Source organism: Polypterus senegalus, chromosome 13 (genome assembly GCF_016835505.1).
Source record: "Polypterus senegalus isolate Bchr_013 chromosome 13, ASM1683550v1, whole genome shotgun sequence".
NCBI lineage: Eukaryota > Metazoa > Chordata > Cladistia > Polypteriformes > Polypteridae > Polypterus > Polypterus senegalus.
In genome coordinates, this window is record NC_053166.1 from 136,862,356 (window position 1) to 136,883,581 (window position 21,226).

At 38.8% G+C, this 21,226-nt stretch overlaps 1 protein-coding gene across 2 annotated transcripts in view; it reads left to right on the forward strand.

Moving 5' to 3' along the window:
• usp31 (ubiquitin specific peptidase 31) overlaps nucleotides 1-21,226 on the forward strand; it is a 107,335-nt gene that overhangs the window by 25,785 nt on the left and 60,324 nt on the right. For both annotated transcript variants that reach the window (XM_039774319.1, XM_039774318.1), the window contains 3 exons: nucleotides 17,003-17,140; nucleotides 17,325-17,413; nucleotides 20,354-20,446. In XM_039774319.1, coding sequence (XP_039630253.1) covers nucleotides 17,003-17,140; nucleotides 17,325-17,413; nucleotides 20,354-20,446 — 320 coding nt within the window. The remainder of the gene's footprint in view (nucleotides 1-17,002; nucleotides 17,141-17,324; nucleotides 17,414-20,353; nucleotides 20,447-21,226) is intronic.

Consider the following 21,226-nt stretch of genomic DNA (forward strand, 5'->3'; position numbering starts at 1 on the left):
TGACTCCTTTACAGTTGAGAATGGGGACATCTCCTGAAACTTCTTACTTTCATCTATCACTCTGGGTATTGCTGCTGTGCCAGCACCTCTGTCTGCAGTTACCTAAGTTGCAAAACTTAAGAACTTTCTCCAAAACTGGTCTATTCCTGATGTATCTAGTTAAACTTGATTACATCCTCATTCTGCACCCCACTTTACACACTTACTTCAAACAAAAGTTGCCCTTGCCATCTGAAGAACACTCATCACAGAAAAATTGAATATGACATTCCTAGGCATGGAATAATTTTTTTTAAATTTTTACTTAAATACAGACATATCCAGTAGTCTGAAGAGTGGTCTTTTTTTCCATAATCTTCATCTTTATTTGATCTCTAGTTTGGCCAAGACAAGCTTGGAAAGATAAGCTGTTGCCTTTAACCCTTTAGTCTTTCTGCTGTCATTAATCCCCAAATTTAAGTAAAATACCTTTTCTATACACAATTGCCATTTTTGTCTAATTAATGATCTTGTTCAGTGCCAGAATGTGTTGGTGAATAATTTAAGTTTGAGTGAATATCCACCTACGTTGAAAATACAGTTAGGTCCATAAATTTTTGGACAGAGAACTTTTTTCTAATTTTGGTTCTGTACATTACCACAGTGAATTTTAAATGAAACAACGCAGATGCAGTTGAAGTGCAGACTTTCAGCTTTAATTCAGTTGAACAGAAAGATTGCAAAAAATGTGAGGCAACTAAAGCATTTTTTTAACACAATCCCTTTATTTCAGGAGCTCAAAAGTAATTGGACAAATTAAATAACTGGAAATGTTCTTTTCTAATACTTGGTTGAAAACCCTTTGCTGGGAATGACAGCCTGAAGTCTTGAACTCATGGACATCACCAAATGCTGGATTTCCTCCTTTTTAATGCTCTGCCAGACCTTTACTGCAGTGGCTTTCAGTTGTTGTTTGTTTGTGGGCCTTTGTGTCCAAAGTTTAGTCTTCAATAAGTGAAATGCATGCTCAGTTGAGTTAAGATCAGGTGACTGACTTGGCCATTCAAGAATTTTCCACTTCTTTACTTTAATAAACTCCTGGGTTGCTTTGGCTGTATGTTTTAGGTCATTGTCCATCTGTATCATGAAACGCTGCCCAATCAATTTGACTGCATTTAACTGGATTTGAGCAGACGGTATGTCTCTGAACACCTCAGAATTCATTCGGCTGCTTCTGTCCTGTGTCACATCATCAATAAACACTAGTGTCCAAGTGCCACTGGCAGCCATGCACGCCCAAGCCATCACACTGCCTCCACCATGTTTTACAGATGATGTGGTATGCTTTGGATAATGAGCTGTTCTACGCCTTCTTCATACTTTTTTCTTGCCATAATTCTGGTAGAATTTGATCTTGGTTTCATCTGTCCAAAGAATGTTTTTTCCAGAACTGTGCTGGCTTTTTTAGATGTTCTTTAGCAAAGTCCAATCTAGCCTTTCTATTCTTGAGGCTTATGAGTGGCTTGCACGTTGCAGTGCACCCTCTATATTTACTTTCATGCAGTCTTCTCTTTATGGTAGACTTGGATATTGATACGCCTGCCCCCCGGAGAGTGTTGTTCACTTGGTTGGCTGTTGTGAAGGGGTTTCTCTTCACCATGGAAATGGTTTTGCAATCATCCACCACTGTTGTCTTCCGAGGACGTCCAGGTCTTTTTGCGTTGCTGAGTTCACCAGTGCTTGCTTTCTTTCTCCGGATGTACCAAACTGTAGATTTTGCCACTCGTAGTATTGTACCAATTTCTCAGATGGGTTTTTTCTGTTTTCGCAGCTTAAGGATGGTTTCTTTCACCTGCACGGAGAGCTCCTTTGACCGCATGTTGTCTGTTCACAGCAAAATCTTCCACATGCAAGCACCACACCTCAAATTAACTCCAGGCCTTTAATCTGCTTAATTGATAATGACATAACGACAGACTTGCCCACACCTGCCCATGAAATAGCCTTTGAGTCAATTGTCCAATTACTTTTGAGCCCCTGAAATGAAGGGATTCTGTTAAAAAAAATACTTTAGTTGTCTCACATTTTTATGCAATCGTTTTGTTCACCCCACTGAATTAAAGCTGAAAGTCTTCACTTCAACTGCATCTGAGTTGTTTCATTTAAAATTCATTGTGTTAATGTACAGAACCAATATTAGAGAAAAGTTGTCTCTGTCCAAATATTTATGGACCTAACTGTACATTCTTGATATATAAAGGGGTTGCTTAAGGCTACATGTTGGAATTCCCTGTTCTGTATATTGATAATTCTTATGCCAATAAGTAAATATAAAGGGTTGATTTTTACATAATAATACTGGATAGTATCAACTTTTGACTTTCAGGCATGGATTCAGCGATGTGTTACAAAAATTGGTCAATGCTAATGCAATAGCATCTCTGTTTTTGCAGATTCTCTGGCCATCCATACACCTGTTCCACCAAAGGTCCCTTCTCTGCGGTCTGTACATGCTATTGGGATAAACCTCAGTTGCTGTCATGTTTCTGGAACCAGCCTGTTGACAAATGCTTTGTGGCATGGCACATCACTCTGCAGTTAATAATAGGTTATCCATTTGAAAAAAGAATAGAATGTGGTGATCATATGATTTATAAAAAGTCATTAGCAATGTATAGGTATTCGGTGGCATTCATTTGACACTGAGTAATAAGAGACTGAATGTGTGGTCAAGAAATTTACTGAAACCATTACATTACCATATCCAACCTGTATTTATCATATAAGGAAAGATCAATGTATTCATGTTATATATACCACATTCTGTCTGTACTATCTGCTTGTCAGAGCAGAAATAGAGACTCTTAGATGATTCCCAGTTTTCTACTTTTGTTGAGCATGCGCCCACTATAGTCTCCTCTTCATCTTCTTAGCTGACAGAAGTGGAACCTGGTATAGTCTTTTGCTACAGAAGCCTATTAGATTCAAGGTCTGATGTGGTCATAGATTCCCTTTTCCAGAACCACTATTGGAAAGTGCTATTATTTGAATACTTGCAGTCTTTCTCTTGACTTGAATGGAGTCTAGCCTTTCCCTTCGGAAATCCTAGAATGGCAATTCTTTTTCCGTTCCGTCCGATATTTTGGAGATTACAAACATTGGAGGGTGGGAGCGTCCTGGGAAAATTTTCATTTAATTAAATAAATATATTTTTACTAAAATTAACCAATTTATTAAAACTAAAATTAAAATTTGTTATATCATTTAAGTCCAAAATGTCTTTGAGTTGCTGCACTCATAAGTAAAAAAAATATTGGAGTGCAAAGGTTTAAATCAAGTAAATTAGAAACAAAAAATTCATAAAATGGTAAATTCAACATAGTTAATCAAAAATTTCCTTATAAACAACATTTTTGGTAAAGATGGTTTCCTGTCCTTGAATCAGCTCTGCCTGGTATGGAGTAGTTAAAACCTTCACTTTAACGTCACACGAACGCTGGACTCTTGAAAAGGCAACATAAAGTTATCCATGTCCAAATACAGGCTCAGATAGGTAAATCCCTACAAGTTGTGTTGTGTTGTTTGGGCGCCACCTACTAACTCTGGGAAGCCGCTGGGTTTGACTCTGGGAAGCCGCTGGGTTTGACTCTGGAAATCCGCTGGGTTTGACTCTGGAAATCCGCTGGGTTTGACTGTGGGGCGCTGTGCGCGTGCGCTTTCAGTGCCACCTAGTTCCCTGATGGTGATGGCGGCAGATTCGCGTGCTGAATTGACCATGGCAGCAGATCCCGGGTTGGAGATCTACATTACTAAACGAAGGTTGTATTGCGGTGGTGTTCGCGTTTACGTTCGGGCGGCGGTTGTATTGTGCATGGCTTGCTTCTGGTGTCTGGCATCCGTGCATATATACAACCTTCGTTTAGTAATACAGATATTTTTAAAATACAGTGGAACCTTGGGTCACGACCGTAATTCGTTCCAAAACTCTGGTCGCAACCCGATTTGGTCGTGACCCAAAGTAATTTCCCCCATAGGACTGTATGTAAATACAATTAATCCATTCTGGACCGTACGAACTGTATGTAAATATATATTTTTAAGATTTTTAAACTCAAAAATAGTTAATTACATCATAGAATGCACAGTGTAATATTAAACTAAATGTAAAAACATTGAATAACACTGAGAAGACCTTGAACATTGCAAGAGTTCACGCTACAGCCTTGTGAACCACTTGCTGTAAACATTTTTGTTTTAATGAGTTTTAAGCACAGGGAAAAAATGAACGTTTGAAAAATCCTTAATTTTTTACAAAAACTAATCATAAACAACCAAGAAAACTAACCTTGCATGAGTCAAGTTCTGGCATGAAGGAAGTGAGGAGGAATTGGGTGGAGAGAAGATAACAGTTGTGAGGTAAAGTCTGTGACGATGCGGGTTCGCTGCATGCTTCCATCTCGCTTCTGGGAGCCCTTAAACCCGTCACCGTCGGTAATGTTACCGATGAGTACAACAGTGAGGCAGTACAATGGAGCAAGGGGATGGTGCAAAAAATGCCAAGTGCTTTTATTAAAATCATCCTTTAGCCGCCTCACGCCTCTATTTTTGAAGAGGATGTGGCAGCTGTAGCATGCCGATTATTTATTTAAAACTGGCCTCTTGACGTGAGCTGTGAACCCGCTATAACACAAAGTCCCTCTGCGCGATGCACGTCTGACCGAGAACAATGTACTGTACAGGGAGAGACTTAACACATGCAGAAATCATCGGCGTGTACGAACCGGAAGGGAAACTGGCTTGTTCGTCACCCGAGTGTGTGGTCGTGAACAGATGCAAAAGTTTGGCGAACTTTTTGGTCGTAACCCGATTTGTGCGTGTTCGTGACCCAAGGTTCCACTGTATATCTATACTAATAAAAGGCAAAGCCCTGACTCACTGACTTATCACTAATTCTCTAACTACCCGTGTAGGTAGAAGGCTGAAATTTGGCAGGCTCATTCCTTACAGCTTGCTTACAAAAGTTAAGCAGGTTTCATTTTCGAAATTCTATGCGTAACGGTCATAATTAAATCCTACTTACGTACATATATACAGCCATAGCCTGCAGCTTGGTCGCCGTGTGAGGCGGAGTTGCGTCCCCCATCACCACGCCTCCCACGTAGTTGGCTGCCTGCCTATATTGCGTCACCCAATACCCACGCCTCCCACGTAATTGAGTGCCTGCCCATATAAGGCCATCCGTCACCAGCAATCCAAGCTGTGAGAAAACCGTAAAAAGGAGGCGTGTCAGACGTCGTGCTACATTTTCTGATGCAGCTAGACAAAAACAATTTTGTGACACTGACGTCAAATACTCGCACAAAAATCTACATGTTAAAAGACACGCTGCCGCTAAATACTCGCAGTGCTAATCCACAAGTTCATAGACACACTGCCACTAAATATTCGCAGGCAAATCAAAAAGTTAATACCGGGAATGCCTGTTAAACATCTTAGATTCACGAGTAACGATTTGGGTGGTGAGATGTCTATCGAGGTGATCACTGTAATATTTATATGTCATTGAAATGTATTATCAGGCATGGTTTAGGCACCTATGTCATCAGGAATGCACCAGAAAAAGGGACCTCAAGGTTACTATTATGGAAGTTAATTTAGAGCATGGATGCCGTGAACAGCTGTAATAAATAAAATTCCCCTACATACTTTAAAAGAAAGTCTCGCCATCATTTCATTTTTCACAATTTGTGAAAACAAGATATGGTGTCAGAATAGAGGACAGTCATGGATTTTGTTGGAGTTTCCTCGCCACAAATTGACTGGGATTCTCTTAACCTGCTAGGAGAATGGAAAAAAGTTCCGACAGCACGTGGAGCTGATGTTTTCTGGCCCACTAAAAGGCAAAGACTGGGGAAAAAGGAAGAGACATTTTAAACACATGGACTCTCAACCAGGAGGAAGCCAAGGTACTGAAAACTTATTATGACCGTTTTGACTGTATTCGTTTTGAATACGATATTTGTGAGATACAAGTTTAATGAAAACACGCAGGGTATAAACAACACTTTTGATCACTTTGTAACAGAGTTAAAATTGCTGGTGAAGGACTGTGCTTATGCAAACGAAGATGAGATAATCAGGGATAGAATAGTGTTTGGCACAAACTCAGCGAAAGTGCGAGAGAAGCTTTTAAGTGCCGGGTCTGAGCTAACATTAAAAAAAGCCGTGGACATTGCAAGATCGCACGAGAAGGAAGACAGTGTAAAAAATGTGGTAAATTGAACCACTTCGCTAAAGTTTGCAGGACTCGGAACGGTAAACCCGTGCATGCAGTGTGTGATGTCTCAGATAAAGAGGACGATGAGCTGTTTATTGATGCAGTAAGAAATGAACAACCCTCTGAAGCTCAACAAGCCTTTGTAGACATATCAATAGGAAAGCAAGGTGTAAAGCTTAAGTTTAAATTAAGTTAATAGACATGCTGCCGCTAAATATTCGCAGGCAAATCCATAACTTAATACCGGGAATACCTGCTAAACATCTTAGATTCACAAGTACCGATTTGGGTAGAGAACATTTCGATGAATGAAACCTGTTATCTTTACAACGGTTGACAAACACGGAATGTAACTTGAACACAACCATCCTCCAAATATGAACCTGATTGAAAGAAATAATGATAATTAAATCCTTGATGACCGCAACACACATAACAGTCACAAAACAATTACATTGACAATCATGTTACGTTATTTTTAAAATGTTCCCTTTTCTTTTTCATAACTTCTTTAACACACTACTTCTCCGCTGCGAAGTGCGGGTGTTTTGCTAGTATATTTAAAATCTATATATATAATTCACTAAGGCAAGACAACAATGGAAAGCATGCCGGAAGGGGCGTGGATTCACTAAGCTGCCGACAAGTGAGACACCTATGGCGCACGCAGGAAGGAGCCATGCCCACCAACTCCACGCTCATTGGATACGACGAAGACTTCAGGGCGCGCCACCAACTCGACGCGACGACACAGAAAAAATGGCGTCATTTATATTTGTCTGTCATAGAGGCCACATGCAGTGCAGGTCAGGTTAATGTCATGTGCATATCATGCACCTCCGAGCTACGTTGACTGTTCATAGAGGCATGTTTCTTGTGGAGGTGAATCGCTATATGCAGCGTGTGAAACGGTTTGCGAGGGGTATCCAATGGGATCCTTAAAAAAATCCTTTACAACTAAGGTTAAAGCACAATGAAGTAAGCAGTCTTTAAAAAACGACTTTTCGGTTACGACGCACGACTGCGTGCACCATAGCAAACTGTTTTACACACTACATACAGCTATTCGCATCTGCGACAAACATGCGTTTTCTTAGATGCTCCTGCAGGAACACGGAAGACGTTTTCCTGCCCACCAACACTCCTTTTTCACCGACCGGCATCTACCCTCGCTCTCTAGGCATTCACACTGCCTGCCCATTTGCCCGACGCAAAACTCACCGACCACTCAGTTAGTCCCTTTCGTCTGTGGTAAGAGTCCACATGCACGTCTGAGCCACGCGGCGTTTGTTATGCCGCGGGTTCACTATTGTGTTGTATTTTGCTCTCTCCAGAGTTCCATCTTTTCATTCGCTTACTGTTGTATTCTCACACCAACCCGTTTTAGACATCCGTGTCTTTCCAGAACTGTTTAGCATTCAATAAGTAATTATGCACGAGATTGACCGTGTGTCTACCCAGCGCAGAGAGGCGTGGGTAGGCAGTTGAACTCAATTCGGGCTGCAAGCCGTGGAATTCCCACTAAGTGTGACTCATATGCTCCCACTCATTACGTCCCTACCCTTTGTGCACACCCCCCTCTTACCGTGGTCAGGTATCTTGGTGGATTATATATAGAAAAGCAGCCAAAACCGAGGGCTATCCCATTGGGTCCTTAAAACATTCCTTTACAACTGAGGTTAAAACACAATGAAGTAAGTAGTCTTTAAAACCGAGTTTTCGTTACGACGCATGCCCACGTGCACCATAGCAAACTGTTTTACACGCTACATACAGCAATTCGCATCTGTGACAAACATGCGTCGTCTTAGATGCTCCTGCACTTTGTTCACAACCCCTTGCTACTACCGTGGTCAGGTGTCTTGGTGGATTATATATACAAAGGCAGCCAAAACCGCACAGAGCAATGAAAAGTCAAGAGTTCCATCTTTTCATTCACTTTGTGTTGTATCCTCAAACCCTCCCTTTTTAGACAACTGTGTCTTAAGAAGTGTTCAACCATCAATAAATAATTATGCAGCGTTTGTTATGCCGCGGGTTCACTATTGTGTTGTATTTTGCTCTCTCCAGAGTTCCATCTTTTCATTCGCTTACTGTTGTATTCTCACACCAACCCGTTTTAGACAACCGCGTCTTTTCAGGAAGTGTTTAGCATTCAATAAATAATTATGCATGACATTGAGCGTGTGTCTACCCGGCGTGGGTAAGCCGTTGAACCCCATTCTGGCTGCAAACCGTGGAATTCCCACTAAGTGCGACTCATACGCTCCCACTGCTTAGGTCCCAACCCTTTGTACACGCACCCCTCCCACCTCGCTGCTACCGTGGCCGGGTGTCTTAGTGGATTATATAAATGAAAAGCGGCCAGATCCGCACATGTCAGTCACACGTACATCTGGACTTTATAAAGACGACGACTCAAGTGACGAGTTGGAGGTGGGCACATGAGTGGGCAGTGCATACTGAACGAGAAATCAGCAGACTAGCATGACGGACGGAGCTGAATGGACATCCTTCTCCTCTCCTCCCGTTCCAACCTCCGCGCCGTGCACCCCCATCCCTCCGTCTGGCAGGAGGAGGCGCGAGGACGGTCCGCCAGTTTTCAGTCAAGGACGATTGTGTGTTGGTTCGTTCCGTGCATTGTTACAATGTTGCTTTTCTTGCTGATTTATTACATTACTGATTTTTCAAATGTTACTTTTCTCCCTGTGCTTAAAAATCATTAAGAAACCGGCCTGATTATGCGGCGTATGGTACACCGTGGGTTGGCTAGCATATTATAAAAAAATACATACGCACATAAGAAAACCAATAGGGTGGTAATGTTCTAAAAAAGCCAAAACCAGGCACAGTAATAAATCTTTGGTTATTAATTTATAAAGTGTCCTATTTTTCTGACTTGGATGACCCTTTAAGGTTTGTTTTATTTGGCGCCACTACATTTGGCTAAATTTATGCATTCTCTCTGCACTGCCTTCCTTACACCAGTGTTTCTCAGCTTTTATGGTCCTGCTACCCAATTTTGCATTGCCTTAGTGAAACCAGTGAAATTAGGGTTTCCATTGATGAAACAAAGAAACGTATCGCACAGCGCTGCGAATAGCTTAGGTGAACTACTTATAAACCAATGATGTCAGCACAGCCAGCAATTCATTGGTTGACAAACACTGCTTTACATGGATCCAATGTGCAGCCGCTCATACATGAAGATTGGTTTGTGTTATGCTGTACCGGCAGTAAAAGGTATACATACCAGTGTCACACACCAGACCCACATAGCCTCAGTTGCAGTGATCTGTACACTTTGTGACCGATATGACCAAATGAAAGGTCCTAAATGGAGCCATAAATTGGCACGACTCTGTGATTGTGTGTGAACAAGCCTTCGATTCTTTGGTTGTGTATACTTTCTGTTGCATGTGAAGTTTGTGACTGACATTTGTGATGAAAACGATCAGTTGTCCTGTATGTAGTTTGCTTTACTCTTAGCAGTGCTTGCCACAATTCTTTTCCTGTCAGCCATGGCAATCAGTGGGCCTGAAGCCCAATTTCATGACCATTGTAGCCCGCATGTCCAATTCATGGGTTGTGCTACTTGTATAACATCATAAGTTCTCAAATGACACCAAGATCAAGGTTCAAGACCTAGTACTTGGTAAGTTTTTATATGAAAGACAAACAGCTCTTAGCAGTGTACTTTTTTCATATATACAGTAGATGCGTCCATGTGATTTGCTGTTTGGAATAACATGCTGTTAGCATTAGTGAACCAGTGGAAATAATAAATTGTTCACTGGCAGCAATTTTCTTGTAACTCATAACTGAATTTATTTCAGATATGGAGCCCACATTCTTAACTAAAAATTATTTTTATTTATTTTGCTTTTTTGGGAAACCAAGACCTAATTATGAGAAACCAAATAATCAGGGCAGCACTGTAGACATTTTATTTGTCTTTTGTCAATCAATCAAAATGAGACATTGTACGATGAAATTTTAGGTGAAATTTTCCAGTGCAGAAAAAAATTAAAATAAAAACAAAACACAATTACTCAAGTTACAACTAAAATAAGGGAATAAATGAAGTACCCAAAATTGTCTAACAGAAGAACAATATTTTCCATTAATACATACAGACATACAGTACATTGTATTGCACTTGTCCCTTACCTAATGATAACTTAGAATGAAGGTGCACTCAGTCATATTGACCACTTAGCAGCATTCAGCATGGTGATGGCTGAAGGATAGAAACTGTTTCTCAGTCTATTTGTTTTAGTTTTTATGGATCTGAAACTTCTGCCTGAAGGCAGGAGTTCAAACAATGCATGTCCTGGGTGTGATGGGTCCTGAAGAATTTTCTTGACATTCCTGAGACAACAGGAACTATGCAGTTCTTCTAGTGAGGGGAGAGGACAGCCGACTATCTGCTGGGCGACTTTAATGACCCTGTGGAGCTCTTTCTTCTGTGCTAATGTGCAGCTGGATAACCACACAGTAGACAGTAGACCAGGATGCTCTCTACTGTGCAGCAGTAAAAGGACACCAGCAGTTTCTCAGAGATGTTGTTCTTTCTGAGTACCCTCAGGAAGTAAAGTTTCTTTTGGGCATTCTTCACTACCTCAGCAGTGTGTGTTCCCCAGGTCAAGTACTCCCTAATGGTGACTTCCAAGAAGCGGAAGTCTGAGACCCTCTCCACATAGTCCCCATTGATGATGAGTGGCTGGATGTTGTCTGCCTTCTTCCTGAAGTCCACGATGAGCTCCTTTTGTCTTGGCTGTATTTAGAAGCAAGTTGTTATTCCTACACCATGTTGTCAGCCGCTCCACTTCATACCTATAGGCGGACTCATCCCCCCAGAGATGAGCCCTACTACCGTGGTATCATCAGTGAACTTAACAATGGTGTTACTGTAGTGGGCAGGAATGCAATCATGAGTGTAGCGGGTATAGAGCAGGGGACTCGGCACACAGCCCTGTTGGGAGCCAGTGCTGAGGCTGATGAGTGTACAGAAGTAGGGGCCCACTCTAACTCTCTGAGTGCAATCACTTAGGAAGTATTTGATCCAAAGGCAGGTGGAGTGTGGAAGTCCTATGTCTGACAGTTTGGTCACCAGTCTGTGGGGTAAGATGGTATTAAAAGCAGAGCTGAAATCTATGAAGAGCAGCCGTGCGTAGCTCCCCTGCTACTCCAGATGGGAGAGAGCAGCATGGAGAACAGTGGCCACGGCGTCCTCCGTAGACCTGTTCTGTAGGCAAACTGGTGCGGATCAAGCATGGGAGGCATGAATGACATGATGTGGTTCCTGATGAGCTTCTCAAAGCACTTCATAATCTCAGGGGTCAGTGCAGCTGGCCTGTAGTCATTAAGACTGGTGATGTGATTTGTATTTGATCTAATTCTGATTATGTTGCTCTAATTTATAGGTTGATGTAGTCGGTGACTAATTTTCTTAAATAGCCAATGTTGTATTTCGCAAGGTTTAATACAATTCTGAATCACAATAATGTTATACTGTACATATCCTGTAAACTATCACTTATACAGATTTATATGATTTAGATTACATAAATTTGACTCCTTGCTGAAACAGCAGTGTATTTTGTTGGTCATCAGCTGTTTCCACTGGTTTTAATATTTTAGACTACAAACAAATAATTAATTCAGTATTTTACAATATTCAATGTTTTTCTAGAGAAAATAATTTGAATTGATCCAACAGCTTTGCCAGAAGGCAGCAATCCAAAGCAGAGTATAATTGTGGAAATCCCAGACCACATCATGTGATTAACATGTGGTTGCATATTGAAAGAATAGATTTGTATTGCTTTAGATTGTTTTCAAAATTTGGAGTCCCGGTTTAGTCATTAGCATTTCAATGCTTTGGTGCAAAATAAATGTGTATAAAAGACACTATAGAAACTTAAGCCCCTCAGTATTAAAAGGAAATAAGTATATTTTGCCCCACTACTTTAGGGATATGATACAATTAGGTCTGTAAGAATTACCTGTAAAATAATGATTGCTGTTGGTTTTTTTTTTCTCTTTCTATAGATCTACCTGGAAAATCTGAGTTTGTAGATTACTCTTAAACCTTCTGTCTTCTGTTTCTCTTGAAACTAATAAATTTGTTATAAAAAGTAAAATTGCAGTTTTTAAGTGGCAGTGATTATGCAATTAGTATAATTGTGCAGTGGCAAATTGGCAATAATATATGCATTGTGGACTGGGACCCGGACACAGGCAGTCGGACATCATAAGTTCCAGCACACACTATTTATTTACACAATTATTTACAATTAGAACGTGCACACAAACCCCAGTGCCTCTTGCACCGATTCCCCAAAGTCCAGGCCACACTCTCAGTCACTGTGCCTCTCTCGACCGCCTCCCGTCCTCTCTCCAGTTCTGTCCTCTTCCACCCGACATCCACTGCTGACTGGAGGGAGGCGGCCCCTATAAATGGGAACCCGGATGGGCTCCAGCTGCTTCCTGGCAATCAGTCCTGGCCTCACCCCAGTGTGGCGGAAGTGCCGGCTGCGCACCCGGAAGCCGTCCGGGTGTCCCCGGTCGTCTTCCCCCCAGCACTTCCTGGTGTGGCGGAAGTGCTGGGCACCAGGGTTTCTCAGGCACCAGGGCACCGCCTGGCGGTGGCCACGGGCCCCTACAGGGTTGGGCTTCTAAGCCAGAGAGCATGGTTGTATTTCTAATAGCCTCATTGTATCCATTATTGCTGATCACTAAAATTTCAGTTTTCTCTTTATTTAACTTGAGAAAATTACTATTCATCCATTCTGAGATACTAGTCAGACATTCTGTTAGTGAATCAATAGAATCAGGGTCATCAGGTGCTATTGATAAGTACAGCTGTGTGTCATCAGCATAGCTGTGGTAGCTCACGTTGTGCCCTGAGATAATCTGACCTAACGGAAGCATGTAGATTGAGAATAACAGCGGACCCAGGATAGAGCCTTGTGGAACACCATATTGGATATCATGTGTCTTCGAGTTGTAATTCCCACAACTAACAAAAGATGTTCTCCCTGTCAGGTAGGATTCAAACCAATTTAAGACACTGCCAGAGAGGCCCACCCATTGACTAAGGCGATTTCTAAGAATGTTGTGATCAATGGTGTCAAATGCAGCACTCAGATCTAAGAGGATGAGAACAGATAAATGGCCTCTGTCTGCATTTACCCAAGTCATTTACTACTTTAACGAGTGCAGTTTCTGTGCTGTGATTTGTTCTAAAACCTGACTGAAATTTATCAAGAATAGCATGTTTATTTAGGTGGTCATTTAACTGCATAATGACTGCCTTCTCCAGAACTTTACTTAAGAAGGCAGGTTAGAGATGGGTCTAAAATTTTCAAGAGCTGAGGGTCAAGATTATGTTTCTTAAGTAGGGGTTTAACTACAGCAGTCTTAAGACAGTCTGGGAAGACCCCAGTATCTAGTGACAATTTACTATGTCAAGAACATTATCAATTAGCACGCCTGATACTTCTTTGAAAAACCTTGTTGGTATCGGGTCAAGGACGAGGTGGAGGGTTTTAATTGAGAGATTATTTTTTTAAATCAGGTAAATCTATCCTAGTGAAAGAGTTTAATTTGTTTATAACAGGATGCTGGGGTTTAGGAGGATCCTTAGTGTTGGGGAGATATACTATGTTATTTCTAATATCATTAATTTTTGATTGAAAATACAGCGACAGCCTCACAGGTTTCACTGGAAGCACTTAGGAGGCATTCCTTTGAGCTACCTGGGTTTAGTAGGCGATCAATTGTTGAAAATAAGACTCTGGGATTACTAGCATTGTTATTTATAATCTTGAGAAATAGCAGCGTCTCTCAAGACGGACAGTGTTATTGTATTCTGTTATTTTGACTTTTAATATTTCGTGGTGGATAGTAAGTTTAGTCTTCCTCCATTGACGCTCAGCTCTACGGCATGTTCTCTTTAAATCAGACACTCTTTGGGTCTTCCATGGTATAACAATGCTAGAAGATTTTTTCACTGTCTTTTCAGGTGCAACTATGTCAACAGCAGCTCTCACTTTAGAATTAAATCTTTCCACCTTACTATTTACATTGTCCTCGCTATTATAGCTGGCACTATAAACGGACTGATTGCTTAAAATGTTTGTAAGTTTTAAAGCTGCTGCGAATCAAAGAAGCGTTTTTAACAATATGCTTCTCATGAGTGTTTTTATCATTATTTCTATATTAAAAAGTAGAAGAAAATGGTCTGATAGACCAATATCAATGATCTGTTTTATATCAACTTTCAGTCCTTTAGTAATCACTAAGTCTAATGTATGACCTGCTTTATGTGTAGGCTGATTTATGAGTTGTCTCAAATCAAAAGAATCCAGGAGGTTCATAAATTCTTTTACTTTTAGATCACACTGATTATCTATATGAAAATTAAAGTCGCCAACTATTAGGAGTGTGTCATAGTTAGTAATTAAAATTGACATTAAGTCAGAGAATTCCTCAAAAAGCGCGTTATATTTAGGAGGTCTATACACGGATAGTACTAGAACTTGAGAATCTCCATGATAACAACGGCGAGATACTCAAAGGACTTGAACTTACCAAAACTGACATCTTTACATTTTAATCGCTCGAGTAAATGTTAGCCAATCCGCCCCCCCTTTTTCCCTGGCGGTTTGCGCGAGTAAAACTGTAATCCGGAGGCGCAGATTCGATTAAAACTGCTGCGGCATCTGATTTAAGCCACGTTTCATTTAGTGCAATAAGATCTATTTTTTTATCACTAATAAGATCGTTGATAAAAAACGTTTTGTTAGTTAAAGCTCTAACATTTAATAGTGCCATATTTAATGTTTCGAGGTGCAGAGATGAGTACTATGTGTTATTGTTATTTGGAATAGGAACTAAATTATTATTATTAGCGCGCTCTGTGTATTTTTGTTTAATCTGTGATCTGTTTTATAGTTTTAATACATTGTTCCTTTAAAATAGTGATTTTAATTAGATTATTGGAGTTTGTGCCGTATTTCCTAGGTTTTCTACGTGCATTGAGATTGCTTATTACAGTATTAATGGTGTGCACTTTAACGGAGGACTCTATTAAACATTCATCATGTCCTGGCACAGCAGTATTATTTCGGAAGGGGTTAAGAGCAGAGATAGATAGTCAAGAAAAATGAATTACCTTCGATATGTTTTTGGAGAGGACCCGGGCGCCGAAACTGTTGGATGCAGGCCATCACGCTTGAAGAGACGCGGCCTTTCCAAAAAGAGATTCCAATTGTTGATGAAACCGATATCCTTCTTCTTGCAGAAACCCTGTAGCCAGTTGTTCAAACCTAGCAGACGACTGTAGTACTCGTCGATGTACTATGTAGAGAATCGTCATTTGTGATGCTCAGTATTGCTCTTGCAGCAAGTTCTTGGGGAGTCACAGTCGAGAAATTATCACCGTAAAGTTGAGCAACCTGGTGGTCTTGTTGTGGTAAACATTGAGAAGGTAGTTCTTCCGTGTCTCCAGTTTTACCTTTCCCAACCCGAAGAAGCCATTGAACAAATAGAGTTTCACTTTCGAGAGCTCTCATTTTTTTTTGTGAGTTTTAGGAATCGGGGAAAAGCAGTGTTGGGGTGTATGGGAGGCTGCAGGCAGTGTGGGGAAGGGTTTGGAAGAGGAGGAATAGGAATTGAGAAATGCCGTGTGGGCTGTGTGTTGGGGGTACTGGGTTTGAAGAGGAAGCAGGACGAACCAGAAGAGAAATATATATATATATATATATATATATATATATATATATATATATATATATATATATATATATATATATATATATATATATATATGAGAGAGGCTAATAGTTTTAGATTTTCTACACATAAGTATATAAGGGAAAAAATGCATTTTAAAAGAGAGCTTCATTAAAAGTTGTCATTTTTTCCTGGACCTTTTCACCTTAAATCACCGAATTTTTCCGGAAAACGATATGATTATTAACATGATGTTTACTTAAGAAGAATCAGAAGTGATTGTGTAACAAAACAATACCAATTTTAGTTGTTTTTGAAATTATTCAAGTGCATTTAGAAAGAGCAACACTTGGTAAATCTAACAGTTGATCATCTCAAAAATCTGTTTCAGCTTTTCTGAATGCCATTTTATTATGAAAATTAAAGGTCCTATTAATTTTTTTTTTAGTACGATAACTAAGCAAATTGCCCATTTTTAACCAGATTTGTTTGTGAGCTGGATTAACAAAACTCTGTTGAGACCATGGGAGTTGAGAGGTGGTGGACACTTTGTGGGGATCCACCAGGCATGTTGCTCAGTGAAGGTGATGGTGTGTGTGCTGTTTGACCCTCCTTTGTCTATGTTACGACTGTGGTGCATTCTTCATGCTCTGTAACATTTCAGTATTACTGATCTTTTGAGAATATTTATTACTATTCTGTAAATTGTTGTTTGCTGCAGAATTACTTCTGTTTCTTTAAATCTTTCTTACACTTAATTTCATAGTAAATTTTAACAAAATCATAAGCTCAGAAGCACTGAATGCTAAATACTGTAATACTAAAAATGTTTCTTTTGCAATGAGGAGCTCATAAGTGTCAAATCTGTTTTTCTTTCCAGAACAGAATCTCTCTGAAGCAGTAAAGAAAACCATACATAAAACCGTTTTGACTATGGTATTGTTTTCAATGTAGACATTTAGCTTGCTCCTTTAAAGGTTGTATTTTTCTTTCGTTTATTTCCAGAGTATTGTATCAAAGAATGCTTTGCAGTACCGGGGAAATGCTCAACATGATGCTCAGGAGTTTTTATTATGGCTTCTTGACTGTGTTCATGAGGACTTGAACAATTTTATAAATCCGAATGGACGACCTCAGATAAAAGTAAGTAAAATGTTATCAATTAAGAGCCTTAAGTACTGTATACATCACTTATCACATGCAGGATAAATTAGTTATTTTTGTTTTCTAGTTAAAATGTATTACTGTGCATGTTTTGATGTTGAATAACGAGATTTTATATCATCCCTGTTTATTTGTTGTTTTCATTTTCAACCATGTCTCATAGCCTCCATTAGAAGAAGATGCGGCATCAGAAGGGCCTTCTCTTCCAGTTACAAGCTCGTTTATTCAAGAGCTTTTCCAGGCACAGTACAGGTAATCTATATTATAGGTTTTACAGGCTTGTAGGTACATGTGATTTCTGTTTTTCCCCATTGTATTAAATAGGTATCGAGTATCATGAAATTTCACTAATACTGGTATTGAATATTATTCTAAAGACACCACCATTATTAAAATTACTGTTTTTTTCTGTAATAGAATACAAAATATATAAATACTAACATTCACATCTATTTGGCTGATGTCTTTATCCAAAGTGGCTTACAACATTTGAGATACAATTGGGTATGTTTCTTTTGTTTCTTTCAGTTGGAGCACAAGCAGGTGAAGTAACTTGCTCATTGTCACACAGTGTCAGTAGCAGAATTTTAACCCACAAATCTCAGGGTTTGAAGTACAAAGCCTTAACTACTATGCCACACTACCTAGTAACAGCAGCTTTAAATTACTGGTATACACATCAAGAACTTGCCCAACTATCATTTAAATAAACTAGTATTGGTATTCATAAATGCCAAAATACAATGCAGAGCTTTCATTTTAATTTGTAATTGACATGGGGATCCCCCAGTGTAACAGCCAATTGGGGATTTTTTTATAATCTTGGCGTTATTTCAGGCATAGGAATTAGAAAGGATTTTATCATGGACTACCTTATTTTTCTTACCATGTTCACATTCATTATTCTCTGAAATTTTCTCTCCAGTAACTGACAAATACTCCTTAGTAAGCTTAAAATTCAAATGTTATATCTGTACTGTTGAATTAGTGAATTTCAAGATAATTAATTCAGGGTATTTTAATTGACACAAACTCTTTAAATAAAATCTGTTGTCATAACAACATATCTTTAAAATCTGGTTTGTCGGTGTAGGGCTGTGTTAGGTTTATAACATTTGCTATTATAAGATTATACTTGCATTATTAGCTGGTTAAAAACTTACTAAAGACTAACAGAAGAGTGAAATTGACTACATTTTCAAATGTCACTAAATCCTGGAGTTTTAATATTCCAAACCTGTCCCTTATTATGATTTTTTTTTTATTATTATTCGTTAAAAAAAACATACACATTTGTCCAAACTTTCATTTCCTGCATGAATTCAGTTTTGTCGGCTTTACTTTAATCCATTCCTTCAGAACCCCTGGAAGTTTAAGTGGGATGCTAAATTACACTCACCAGCATACCTTTCAAATATAGCAAAAGACATATGTCATGTGTTTGTCACATTTTAAGTATTGAATGGACATTGTTTTGGCTTCTAAAACCAAAGAAATGGCACACATTTAGCCTTTGCATAGTCTTACTTGACAATGAAGTATTTCATTTTGCCCATCCTGCAAACTGCCGTGATTATAGTGGTTTTTGCTTCAAAGCACTAAATACATTTTTTTGATGTTAACAATTGGAACAGTTAATTTCATCGTCAGTATAAGCATGCCAAGTACCCATTTTTCCTGAAACTTCATTCAGTTGTGTGTTCTTGGATTGATTAATTGATTTTTAATTAATTTTTTTAAAGAGAATAGATTGATTTGGTTATAGACATAAGTTGCAGAGAGGTATTGTGAAATATAAAACCTGAGAAACATTGATTTGCATGGTGGAATATTATTACTGTAGAACTGTTTATTTAATTTATTCTCTTGATGTATATTGGAGTGAGAGTTTCTGGGAATTGACAATATATTATTATTGTGGTACTTGGATCATCATATACAGTACTAATATATTTGGTATCATTCCCAATTCTTTAAAGTTCGTTTTTGTTAGAATAAACTTATATTTGGAATCTATTACCTATGGTAAAATGTGTTGGCATTTTACAGGTAATAAAGCAAATCATTTCACTGCACCTAATCTTTTTGAATGTGGAAATTATGGAAATGGCCTTCAAGTTTCTTCAGACTGGGAATACTTTGTTATAGGGTTTCACAGTTAATTGTGTAGTGATTATGATTACATGTGCTGTGACAGAAATTGTAAAGGATCTGAAACAAGAAGTACATTATGCCACCACAGTTGATTTGTAGTTGACTATAGAAACATTACAAAACATACTGCTTAAAACCATCTGCTTTACAAGGTAAATTCCTCATCAAAGGAATTTACCTTGTAAAGCAGATGGTTTTAAGCAGTAGACTTTACATAAGAATGGACATGCTACTGTTCTGTGTCCGAGAGTCGCACTGACTCTCTGAGGCTTGCAGTAGAAGCTGCAAGTTTGCAAGATACAGATATGCATTGAACACTTTTTATAATTGACTGAATCAGACTCCTGTGATTTGTCCATAGGCAACATTTAGTGGTTAATGAGTATCCTATGGCATTTAAAAACTACATACCGTGGTGGTTGCACTATTGCCGTAAGTTTGATAATGTGCAAATAATGTGACATATCCTTAACATAACTTTAACTGCTGCTTTTTACAATATTTCATACCAATGCCACCTTATTTTTTATATAAATTAACAGGTATGCATTATTATTCATTTTAATGAATGCTACAAATGAACGCCTACCACATCATGAACGAGTTGTTGAGTTCATTCGGTGCTCCTAAATCATAAATGCATTACAACATCCATTTTAATGACTTCTGCTACTGTCTTGTAGGACTTGTACGGTACCTACATGAAACAGAAATTAAAACTAAATTCACAAGTTTTTTTTTTTTTTTAAATAATATTTCCTTGAATCACTGGTCATTGTTGGACAACTGTGACAATAGAATCTGTAGGTGCTTTTGGGTTTTTGTAGTTTTCTGTATTGTTTTGAAAATGAAAGCACTCGGGAGTGGTTACATCTCCAGAACTGAACTCCACTTGCTCTGTTTCATTACCTTTGACATCTGTTTAATGCCCTATAAATAGTACCATGTTGTGCACATATTAATCAATACAAAGCCATTAATGTTGGAGGAAAACCATATGTGTTTTATTTCTGTAATAAAATGAATGTTTTCTTTTAGATCTTCGTTAACATGTCCTCATTGTCAGAAGCAGAGTAACACTTTTGACCCATTCCTTTGCATCTCCCTGCCTATTCCATTGCCTCACACCCGGTAAGCATTTACAAGTTTATGTGGTTTTTCTTTTTTTTCCCCCACCCTTTGTGGAATGTTTGAAAAAATATTTGTTTATAAGTGATGGTGCCACTATCTGTGTAGTAAGTATTATTAGATCACTAAAGGAGCCTTCATTTTGGCAGTTTAAATTAGGGGTTCATTCATTTATTATGCAGTAATAAAAACACGTTTATTAACTTTAGAGATTGGGCTGGGACTGTTCATGCTCTTAAAATGTATTACAAAGTTCTTTAAAATGTCTCAAGTCTGCTGTGAGAGGATAGGTACATGATATGGGTAAAAAGATATTAGGTATTCTGCAGGGCTGTCAAATTAGCTAAAAATATGGCTTAAAATTTCAAATTAAAAATAAGGAAATATTCAAATATATTCGAATGTAGGTTATAGATTCAGGCTGTTAAATGTACAATTGTACATGTGGTAATGGTGATGGGGTGGAAACGGTGAAGAAAAGCCAGTCCATCTAAGAATGAAAAAAAATTATAGCAGTACTTGGGTAACTATTATGTAAATGTAAGAGACATCAAAATCCCGCTTTCTATAAAATGAAGCATGTGCACAGCTGTCATGTCTTCACACTAATAGTGACGACTTGGTGAACAGGTCCTTGTCAGGATTGCATCAAATCAACCATGAAAATGAGCTTCTAATTTTTACTGGCCACAAGTTCCTCCACCATGCTTTTTAACATTATTATTGATTTTTTTTTTTTTTAAACTTTTTTTTCTTTCATGGTGGGTCTGCTGAACATGAAGT